The sequence below is a fragment of the Parambassis ranga genome, chromosome 2 (genome assembly GCF_900634625.1).
Source record: "Parambassis ranga chromosome 2, fParRan2.1, whole genome shotgun sequence".
Classification (NCBI taxonomy): domain Eukaryota; kingdom Metazoa; phylum Chordata; class Actinopteri; family Ambassidae; genus Parambassis; species Parambassis ranga.
This window is the reverse complement of record NC_041023.1, coordinates 5,737,479-5,749,867: the sequence shown is the minus strand read 5'-3', so window position 1 is coordinate 5,749,867 and position 12,389 is coordinate 5,737,479. Positions and strand designations below refer to the sequence as shown.

The 12,389-nt window shown below is 44.5% G+C and overlaps 1 protein-coding gene across 2 annotated transcripts in view; it reads right to left on the bottom strand.

Annotated features, from left to right (window-relative positions):
* The window catches only part of samd12 (sterile alpha motif domain containing 12), an 80,428-nt gene that overhangs the window by 49,126 nt on the left and 18,913 nt on the right, over positions 1-12,389 (bottom strand). For both annotated transcript variants that reach the window (XM_028400484.1, XM_028400483.1), the window contains exon 3: positions 12,210-12,339. In XM_028400484.1, the coding sequence (XP_028256285.1) occupies positions 12,210-12,339 (130 nt within the window). The remainder of the gene's footprint in view (positions 1-12,209; positions 12,340-12,389) is intronic.

The window sequence follows — 12,389 nt, the reverse complement described above, 5'->3', positions numbered from 1 at the left end:
CCAGCTCAATGAGCCGCTGACTGCTCTTTGCATAAGTATCAGCGCTGTATATCCCTTGAGCGAGAATCCCTCACAGCTCTTTCCTTAATTGCAAATCCTTGTATAAAATCTATAATTTAATCATCCAATCAGTTTCTATGAGGGGGGATTTGAGCTGCTGATAAAAAGGCATGTGGAGTATGGTGTAATTATTAACGCTTGTTACGAGTGCCTTTGTAACATGTGGGATGCAGATAGGATAATAATGCAGGGTAATTACCAGGCATTAGGTCGGCTGTGTCTCTTTGCTCTTAGGCCCTGACGGACGTGTAGACATCAAACTCTGTCCTGAGAGGCTGTTTGTGTATCAGGACGGATTAGATTCCCATTATGTACAGAAGGTAAAAATGATGTGTAAAAGACTTTGTGGTGTGTGGGAGGAAGACAGAGTACCTGACAGGCATCTATAACCTCCATGTGTCTTATCCAAAATCAAATCTAAACATTAGCCGGGCCTCCGCACAGAAAAACAACAGCAGAGGGAGAGGCAGACTTCACAGCTTCCCCCCGTCTCTCGCCTTGTTTGGACGATCTATTGTAGTGTGTTCGGGCATGCCGAGCCCCATGCTACCACTTTTCGACCACAGCTGGGGAAGCTAAGTGCCCTTAAGTGTTTGTGGTGTATTGTTGACTGTGTTTGGCCGATTTTCTCTTCGCCTTAACAAAAGAAGTTTCTTCGCTTGATGCTACAATACGGCCTGATGGGGGTAAAATGCCAAACACAGTCAAGATGCTTCAACATCAAAATGGCCCTGAAAGTAGACATTACATAAACACTGGGGAGCTAAGTAGAGTCATGAAGGCTCGGAAGAGAGGGGAGAATATTAAATGGGGAAGATGGAAAGACAAAGGATCGGCGAGGCGTATAAAGGCAGAGCGGACTCCTGAATCGGAGGCGGGATGGGGACGGGGGGGCAAATTGACAAAAGAGGTGCACATAAAGCATGCTGTTATTATGAGTCTATAAATATTGACCAACCATCACTTGGCACCTGATCCTGTAACCAAAGATAGATCGGCATGGCAACAGAGGTTCTCTTTTTCTCTGTCTTAAGTAGCTGCAGATAAAAACTCAGCGCTCTCGTGGCACAGGCGGCATCTTTGCTAATCTTTGGGATCATTTATATTCCACTCACATGTTGACAGGGAGCGCAGTGTTTGTCTAAGCTGCTGCGTATTGTTGACGCACAATTTTCTAAACCCAGCATAGAGGATTGATCCATTATGAAGCATAAGGTCTTAATTTATCAGACTACTCTTCATTTCAATGGAGAATACATTAAAATGACATGATCTTACTGTTAGCTTAGCCTGCTAGCTCTCACTCTCCAAATGAAGCCTAATCAGCCATCAACTATGGCTAACATGCTACGTGGGTAACAGCTAAAATGCTGTTCAACTGTCCCAGCAAGACCTTTGTAAAGGTTAAATGTGCCGAGGTGGCAAGACTTAAGATATACTGTATATCATATCAGACTTTGCATCAGACTATTGCCTCAAATAAACCTCAGCTTCAATCTTGTACCGAGTCTCCCAGACAGATGGACTTGTGCAGATGCTTTACTACTGTACAAATAAATTGCACGTTCTTAGCGGTGGGTGCCAATGCGCCACTTCTTCCGGTAAGCGAGGCAGAATCAGCGGGGTGAAGCACTCTCCCTGCAGTTCTGAGTCATTGGCTTCCACAACACAATTTTCAGACCACAAATAATACAGAGGAGGAGGAAGAGGAGGAGGAGGAGGAGGACAGGAGAGGAAATTGGTCAAGAGGAAATAAATGAGGTAAGAACAGGAAAAGTTGAAAATCTGGAATGGAGAGGAAGCTGCTGTAATAATCCTCAGAAATATCAGTAAGGAGTAGAAACAAGAGCAAACATGATGTCCGCCTTGTGCTTTGCTGCTTGGACATCACAGTTACAGTGTTATGATGCAGCCTGGCCTCGGTTCATTTAGCAGCTCAACACATAAAGATGAAGACGCAGCAGAAAATCATTAACTCCAGAACTTCACTCTCACACTGTGACACTGCCATCCTTTCCTCACTTAGCAGCGCGTGCATCTCAGCCTGAACATGTGTCTAATGACTGGTCTGTCTTTACAAACTTTACAACAAAGGTCTTTTTTAAACTGTAGCTGCTCTCCCATCAGCAGAGCTTCCTCTCTATTGATTAGACAGGAAATGTGATTTTTCTCTGACACCTGACAGGGTTCCTGTGCTGCTTTTCTTCTCCTTCCTACAGGTGATAAATTACAGAAAGTTTTAGGCAAAATTAAATAAAATCTGATTTTTAGTAGCATCCTAAATCCTAATTTGTACTTTCCATATCCCCAAGGGTGCCCAGGGGTGACAGTTGTTAAAAACTCCTTACTCTGACCTTTGCGTCTGTATTGGTGCCACGATCGGATGACGTCAGGCGACATGAGCATATGTGATATTATCATATCTGGCTGATGTGTTATCAACCAAATCTAGAGTTTTTTTTTCATGTCTTTTCTTTACGAGAACGTGTCACATACTGGCAAAAGGCAATGCAGACCTCTGTTGTAGCCAACCTCTGTACACTCAGCTGTTAACGTATATTTTAAAAAATAAACAGACGTGAGTGGCATTTCCTAGAAAATAAGCCTCTTTCATTTTATGGTTCAGGTCTGTTTGTGGCAATAGATGCAGCTGGGTTGGTTCTAAGTAGTGCATGTTCTTGTCAGAGCCAATTTCTGGGTATCTGAACATATGCAAAGATCATCAGTACACACAAAGTCCTACATCAACATCAGGGTGAAATTTACTTAAGTTAATTCTTAATCCGAAGCTTTGCAGAGGGGACATGCACCTACAGGCAACCCTGACTTCATTTTGTTGGTGTGTAACGACAACATGTTCTTCACAGAAGCCACTGCACAGCTTTTCTAATCTAGTTTTTATGCACATACTTTCATTCCTGTCTGTTATTCCCCTCTACATACTGTACCTTAACTCCCCCTCCTCCTCCTCCTCCCCCTCCCCCCTCCCTCCCCCTCATACTGTATCTCATGCTGCTTTTCCAGTGACTTTCCATTCAGCTTCTATCTACCTTCCAGGAATAAGGTAAACCATTTCCAGCTCTCCTCCTGCAGAATGATGAGCAGCTCCTGCTGTTGCTGCGCTTTGAATATTTCCCCTTGTTTCTTGGATGCTGACTGACTTCCTGTATCCAGCCCTCTGATTTATATCCAACAAACTGTGTTATTAGACAAAGAGTTATATTTCAGCCATACTAAAAAAAAATACGATCAGCTTCATTGTACTGGATATATTTTGACTCTCAAACCAAATAGGGGCACACATGTTGTACACACTTACTTCACTGTTGTACACACAAACACATTGTCCCCAGGAATTAGATTAATGAGCAGTGGCTGAGCAGCAGTGTTGGGCTGAAGCAGATTAATCTGCAGCTATAGCCTGGCACAGTCAACTGTGGCTTTGATGAATGGGAGCTTAAAGTGCATCTGTACACACACACACACAGACACACACACAGAGACACTGATCCTGCAGGAGCCCACTTCATTTTGCAGGTGGAGCTAAAACGCCATGCTAATTATGGCTGTGTGTGGGGCAGCCATGAGTGAGGACAGGAATACAAAAGGCAGCAAATTAACACTCCTCCCATTCCAGCTTCACAAAAATGGCGCTTTTTTTGTTTGGCAGCTCTGCTGGAAGCCTGGTGACGTGCTGCAGATATGTTTTCCACGACTACTTCTCCTCAGGTAAAATCTTCCATCCACACATTATTTCTCAAATCTCCCGCTCAGCTGTGCGCCCATATGTGTGTCCTCTGGGGATGAATGTCACCGAGCTGCATCTGGCAAACTGCACTCCAAAACTGCACTACACTCTGTCAGGCACAGAATAACAAGTGATGCAAGCGCTGAGCGCCCCGGTAGCGAGGATACTTCTTGCTGTCATAAGCAATAGGAAGTTGCTGAAGAATAAATGCAGGATAACAGCACTGGATTCAACTAGCTGACAAGGACAAAACTGCAGCAGCAGTGGACACATCCTCCGCTTGTATTCGCTGTGATGTGGCACAGCTGGAAGCCCTTAAAGTAAGTGGTGACTGACTGTCTCAGTCGTAGAGTAGCTTGTAGCCCCTGAGCTAGAAAAGCTTCTGCAGCCACTGTGATCCGATGCTAATGCTAATGGCTACAGAGGAAAAAGGCCTGTCTGAGTAATGAAGATGGTCCGGCCAGCGATGGAGACACACACACACACACACACACACATACTCCACACCCACACACACAGATAATAAGCAGACTCCATTCCTCCACTTGTCACAGCAGCAGTAGCCCCATGCTGCTTTCACCACTACTGATCTATTTCAGTTTGCCGATCATTATGCAGCGTCTCTGCTGGATAGCTACAGCTAACAACCTGTAGATCGCTCGCTGGGACTGTGGAATCAGTACAGATTACTGAAATCACTTTAAGGGCAGCTATGGAGCTAACCAGCCAACAGCCCTTCCATGGTCATTATGCAGGGACTAACTGGACGTAGATAAAGGAGATTACAACGATTTAATGGACAGACTCGCTGCGTGCTGCACAACCAAGGTGTGACGGGCCTCGGTGCGGTCATTTAAAACATCTCTTTCTCCGGCCATGTGATTATCTATGTGTTTATGGAAGAAATATAGCAATAGCATTGTTTAAAGTTATGCATATGTGTAAAGGCAACCCTTAACCCTGTTTTTTAACACCAAAAAATGGCTTGGTCAGGCTTAGGAAAGGACTGTAAAAGGGTTAAAACCCAACCTAAGTCCTACATCTTAGCCTCAAGGGAACACAAGAGGCACATGGCAAATCATTTTTAAGACCATTTTAAATGTGCTATGGATTATACATATGATTTTTGTCGGAGCTTGAGTAGCATCATTTTATTTCATAAGTTTGCTCAGACTTAAAATTAATTCCTAACTACATGCAGGGCCCAAAATCAATGAGTGCCATTTAAACACAGGTAATTGTCATGCACATAATCATGTCCTATTACACCAGGTTTAATTTGCAGTAGCTGTCAGGGTTAAAAACAGCAAACTAAACTGCTGCCTCTCTCTGCTGGAGCACCAGCACTGAGTCCCTCAGACCTGTGATCACATGAGTGGTGACGAAGACGAGCTGATGATTTTCACTGAGGACACGAGTGGCCATTCTTCCTCTCTTCTTCATTTGATGTGAACACAAGTGAGGAATAACAGGATTATTAACATTGTGACAATGGATGTATGGAATGTAATGAGTCCCATGTACACTTGTTTATGCTCCGTGGCCCGTCATTCACAGTCTCTGAAGACTCATTTCCAAACTCTCCATATGGACAATCAAGGACGACATTTTCAAAAACATGCAATTGGCGGAAGAGTAATTAATTTTATATTACACATCGCTATATAATCACCTTGCTAATAGCATCATTAACCATGATTCCTTCTGTCTACGCATCAAATTGTTCCCCGAACAACTCATCAGCAGCGAGCTGCTCAAATTTCCCTTTTGGAAATCACACAAAAACAACGGCCGCCAGCGGAGCCGTTGTCTGGCTGCCGAGTTGACGTGCAGCCATGTTAGTCCCTTTGACTCGTTTACTACATGCATGTTCCTCCATCACACAGCAGCCTCTTCATGACGGCACTGTCTAATCGCTCAGGTGCTGCTCAGGCCTGTTGCCTGGTGTCCTCCACTGCTTTAAACTGGTGCTCGTCACCTTTCATCCTTTTTCTGTGGCTCATCAAATATGCATTTTGTACCCAGTATGAGACCTTCCAGTGGACGTGGGGGGGATCACGGCCTGAGCTATGCTGGCTGCTGTTATTTTCAAAGTGGAGAGATGATGGAGCTGACGAGCGGGGAGAGGGGGCGACACAGAGCTTTGAAAGAGCTCAAGTGGCGAGCTGCTGGATACAGGCCACCCTTCATTAAACCACTGATATTACAGGCTATTAATTATTCAGAGTGAGGCCTTATGACACCATACATCAGTAGATATTATGAAGCTGGTTATTCATTTTCCACAGATTGTAAGAGCAGTTTCATCTGTGTGCTCAGGTCCCATATCGTTATATTATACTCTCTGTTTTTTATAATATTTCCAATTCAACCAGCTGACAGTGATGGGGGACAAGGCCAGGAACAGAAGAAAGAAGCTGCATCATCACTTTGAGACCCGGTGTGTTTACATTTCTGTGAGCCAAAGAAATGAACACTATGTGCACCTCTAGTCTGTTTTTAGTTGTATGAAATCTTCATGCTGCAGTCGGCTTGGTCTACAGTGGATTGTTTGCATTATTGACTGACTGCCCATCATTAATCAATCAATATACTCTGACATTTTAAGGAAAAACCCGTGGATAAGTGATAACTTCACCATCTGATGCCTGAGCTCATGCTTAACAGGCTGGAGAGGGAACCAGAAAAAGGGAGGCCATGTGGAAGTACAGCACAGCGCAGCCTGTGACTTACACCCAGGGAAGCTAGCCTCAGACCAAACCTGTGCCCTATACAAAAAGAGCCAGAGCTGCTTCCATCTAGGTGACTAGGACACTACTGACAACCTTTCCTGACACTGTGGGTGCATCAGCAACTACCTATGTTGTGTAGTGCTGGAGGGAAACGCAGACAGGGACGAGAACAGACTGGATAAACTGATCAAGAGGGCTCCCTCTGCTGTGGTCTGTCCTCTGGACATGGTGGACATTACCCAACCTAACTCATTTAGCCGCAGACTGCTACACCCACAGTTCAAGGAAGAAGGCTAACGAAGATCCTAAGACTGTAGGACTGCTTCTCCTGGACAACCTACATCCTCAGAACTCCACTTGTTTTCATGGTACTTTCAATACAGTCTTTAGCTTATATATTATCATCTTTATTTTTCTACTTTATATCCCTTTTTAATTTCATTCTATAAGTACATTCACTTTGTCTGGCCCTGTTAAGGCGTGCTGCTGTAATGACTACATTTCCCTTTGGGGAATAATAAAGTCCTACTTTATCTTATCTTAAATATGGAGAGGAGCCATTAGGCAAGCCTGCTTTTTTTGTTATGAGGGGACCTCTGGCCACCTATATCGTTGGAATTTAGCACCCAGGGGGACAGGGATGACACTGAGGAAGAGGATGAGGATGTTGATGCTGATGTAGGAGCGACGCAGAGGACTGGAACGTTTTAGAAAGCATTTGGCACAAAATTAGAAATCCTCCATGAGCACAGGATAAACCTAACTGTCCTCCCATTGTTAACACTAAATCATGGTGCAGAGCCTTGATCCACTGTTCTTCAGACGTTTCTGAACCTGGCCCTGCAGCCAGCCTTACAGCTGCATCTCATCGAGTCGCTGTGTGCCCTCAGAGGCGCTCTCATATTCCACATTAACAGTAACGGTGCTCCTCTGACAGAAAATATAACTTAACAGTGACTCACTCCTTTTTTCTCCATGCTCATGCTTTTCATTACCTCTGTCATCACACCTTTTTGTGCTGATTACATCAAAGGTATCGGAGGCCGTGTGTGTTCAACTAATTTATCGTGCCGAGCTATTCTCTCAACCCAAAGAGCTTTGTCTTTGTAATTACAACGGATTAGGGACTAATATCTAATTATGCCTTAATATGCTTTAATGCATTTTTAATGGCAGCTGGGTGTTAAAGTCACATCCGCCGCCATCTCTGTTGGGGGTTGGGAGGTGAAGATTGAGGGAGGGAAAGGGTTTCTTGGCAGTGGAGGCTGGAGGGAGGATGGGAAACATTGATTTCTTTGGCTGAGGCTACGGGAGCCTTGCAGGAAGTCAGCCGCTGCATACAGAAGTCACTCAACGTTTAAATGTTGCACCAGCAGCCCTGATACGCAGGAAAATGCATTTGCCTTGCCGCTGTTTTATGTCAAAGGAGGGAGGACACAAATGCCTGTTTGAATTATGATCTAGAATAGAGAGCAGTTATTGATTTGCTACTTTATGAAGGGATGACTACGTTGCCAAGACAAGTGAGATGGAGTGCTGCTGGCAGCCGAAACAGAGGGTTGAGTATTTTGTCATGGATGGATTGAACAGTCAAAAAAAAAAAAAGAAGAACTACAGTGTGGAGAATTCACTGCTAAGAGACCAAGAATCAGACCTATTCATGCACACACACACACACGCCATTTTTTCAAGGGTCACAGCTACTGTCTTGACAGGCACACCGAACAAACAGCCACTCTCAGATGCGCCGCCATGCTCTTAGAAATGTATTCACACTCACTGTTTGTTTTTCTACGCATGATTGTTTTCCACAACAATATTCCATCGTTTGTTTCCCCCCTTGTTTATTGTAATAGGGTGTAGGAACAGAAAAATATCTGCATAATATTTCAAAGATTGATTGGGATGCAAATTGCCTTGAGAGCCCAATCGGTGTGGCTTGGCCTGTTTTAATTGGGTTCTGTTAATTAATGCTCGATGTGAAGACAAACTGAATTACTTGCAGGTTTTGCGCATGTCATTATCTCCTAATTGTGCCAGCAGAAGAGCGCTTGTGTGTGTGTGCACTGTATGTGCATGCATATTTAGTTAACACTTTCCTCCCTTGTCTTGCAGAATTTATTCCACCTTAAACACAAACAGGTCATTAAGTTAATACAGCATTAGGAAGCCGGCTTCTAATGTTTTAATCACTGAGAGACTAATAAGAGAAAATATCATTTATTTACACACTCTAACTGAACGCATTAGGCTTGCCAGGAACACTGAGGCGTTTAATCTTAAAGTTAGATTAATTTTCCGTGTTTAGGGTACAGACCTCATGAGACATTTCTACCCAATGAGTGACCGGAATACTGCAGATGACATCATTTCTCCTTTATGCATTTATGCGGCAGGAGTCGTCCGTGTGAGCCTGCACAGCTTCCAGCCTTGTACAGCCCTGAATTATGGCTACAAATCATTTATTCTACATAATCAATGAACTGTAAAGTACAAGTCATTCTTCAGTGCACAACACACCGCTTGTATTAAAAATAAAAAAATGAATTTAACACAATGTGAGCTGTCTAGCCACCATTAGATGGACAGGCTTAGAATTCAGACTAAGACCCGGTTGTGCAGCCAACTTCATGAGACTTTCTCTGAAGATATTCAGCAGCACTGAAGCATTATACTGCCACCGCCCTGTTTGACTGTGGGAACCATTTTCAAAACAAAACATCAACATCTCTGGAACCAGAGAGCTCTAGTTTGGTTTCATCTGACCCAATGACACACTTCCAGGATGTGTCATCCTTCTCCAGGATGTCCCTGGCATACTTCAGCCTGTTCACATACACAGTTCATCGGAGGGGTACTCTGACCCTAGTACCCTGTGTAATTCAAAGTAAGGCTTTCTCAAAGGAAATACTACAGTAAAACTATATTTGCTCATTTAAACAGGATGTGGGGAATGTTTAAAAAATAATTATATTTTTTAAAGGGGCTTAATTTTGTCTCTGACTGTAGTTACTCTTTCTTCACAAAGTGCTCCTTTAATAAAAAAAAGAAACCACAGTAACATCTTCTAAAATGCTTCTACTTCAAGATCCAAAGTGTAGCAGCGGTTCAACAAGCATGCAATGAACTGTGAGTTCTCCTCTGAATCTCCGAGCTGCTGATGAGATATACACTCAACAAAAATATAAACGCAACACTTTTGTTTTTGCTCCCATGTTTCATGAGATGGACTTGAAGATCTAAACTTCATTCCAGATACACAATATTACCATTCCTCTCAAACATTGTTCACAAATCTGTCTAAATGTGTGATAGTGAGCACTTCTGCTTTGCTGAGATAATCCATCCCACCTCACAGGTGTGCCACATCAAGATGCTGATCTGACATCATGATTAGTGCACAGGTGTACCTCAAACTGCCCACAATAAAAGGCCACCCTGAAATGTGCAGTTTTGTCTCACAGCAAAATGCCACAGATGCCACAAGCATTGAGGGAGCGTGCAATTGGCATGCTGACAGCAGGAATGTCAACCAGATCTGTTGCTCGTGCATTGAATGTTCATTTCTCCACCATAAGCCGTCTCCAAAGGCGTTTCAGAGAATATGGCAGTACATCCAACCGGCCTCACAACCGCAGACCACGAGTAACCACACCAGCCCAGGACCTCCACATCCAGCAGGTTCACCTCCGAGATCGTCTGAGACCAGCCACTCAGACAGCTGCTGAAACAATTGGTTTGCATAACCAAACAATTTCTGCACAAACGATCAGAAACCGTCTCAGGGAAGCTCAACTGCATGCTCGTCGTCCTCATCGGGGTCTTAACCTGACTCCAGATCGTCGCCGTAACAGACTTGAGTGGGCAAATGCTCACATTCGATGGCGTCTAGCACGTTGGAGAGGTGTTCTCTTCACGGATGAATCTCGGTTTACATTGTTCAGGGCAGATGGCAGACAGCGTGTGTGGCGTCGTGTGGGTGAGCGCTTTGCTGATGTCAATGTTGTGGATCGAGTGGCCCATGGTGGTGGTGGGGTCATGGTATGGGCAGGCATCTGTTATGGACGAAGAACACAGGTGCATTTTATTGATGGCATTTTGAATGCACAGAGATACCGTGATGAGATCCTGAGGCCCATTGTTGTGCCATACATCCATGAACATCAACTCATGTTTCAGCAAGATAATGCACGGCCCCATGTTGCAAGGATCTGTACACAATTCTTGGAAGCTGAAAATGTCCCAGTTCTTGCATGGCCAGCATACTCACCGGACATGTCACCCATTGAACATGTTTGGGATGTGCTTGACCGGCGTATACGACAGCGTGTACCAGTTCCCACTAATATCCAGCAACTTCGCACAGCCATTGAAGAGGAGTGGACCAACATTCCACAGGCCACAATAGACAATCTGATAAACTCTATGCGAAGAAGATGTGTTGCACTGCATGAGGCAAATGGTGGTCACACCAGATACTGACTGGTTCTGAGTCCCCAGACCGCCAATAAAGGAGAAACAAAATGCACATTTCAGGATGGCCTTTTATTGTGGGCAGTTTAAGGTACACCTGTGCACTAATCATGATGTCAGATCAGCATCTTGATGTGGCACACCTGTGAGGTGGGATGGATTATCTCAGCAAAGCAGAAGTGCTCACTATCACACATTTAGACAGATTTGTGAACACTGTTGAGTGTATGTGCGGCTTGTGGTGCAGAGTGGCGAGATTCATATTTTCAGACCATTAAACAAAGGATGCTGAATCTCCAAACTCTCCATGCACACATCAAAGGGTTAAAAAAAAAAAAACCCAGACATGGTAGCATGAGTCATTACGGCACTCATCCTGACCGCCCAGCGATTTATCCTGCCAGCCAGTCACTGACTCGAGGAGGCCCTCCACAGCAACAAATAAACATATTAATGTGATCAGCCGTGCTCCGGGAGGAAGAGAGCACGGCAATTAGCAGTCGTCTGTTACTATGCGGACCGGAGTGTCGTTAGCGCCGGAGTGACCTTGAGGAGCCTCGTTAAGGGAATGATTGACGTGGCAACTGTTGTCCGTGGTAACGCCGACAGGGAGGAGGAAAGAGGGGACGGACAGACGGGCAGGCCGGGTGGAAGGACCGCAGGTGGCAGACAGTGAGTGCAGAGTGCACCTGGGAGGTTACTAAAAACTGCTGCATTCCTCAGTGCTTCACTAATTTAGAAGAGGAAGTGAAGACGTTATGAAGACGTGACCTTCGGCCACCAAATTCTAACAGATTAGAAGACTATCAGAAGAACACAGGCTGTATGTACAGATAGACGTATGGGTGTACACACAGCTGTTGCAGGATAAAAAAAAACTTACAAACAAAACAGTGCAGTATAACAGTCAGCTTTAAGAAACATAGCAAACAGTTACATGCAATTCCCCAAATGGCCACTTGAGGGTGGCTGGAGTGAGTCAATCCCCACAGATTGTAGAAAACTTAATACACATAATGCACATAATTAAGTGCTTTGAGTGGCAGGCAAGTGCCGTCACAGATTGGTAGCTGCCTGAGACTTTCTTTAATAAAAGTAGTGCTAATCAACCTCTGAGGGACCCACACACGCTTTGGTGATGTCCATCTGCCATGATGATTACTGTACAGCTGCCTAAAAACAACAAAAAAAGGTACCTGTGATGTCGTGCTGTTTGAAGGAGTCGCTGTAGATCTGGTGCTGGTTAGGACAGTGCTTCTTCAGCCATTTGCACACATCCTGTTGTGTCCACAGGGCCACCGGCTTGGACAGCTTCACATATCCCGGCTGCACGGCAAACAAAACATTTAATCAGAAAACGCAGCGCACATACACTA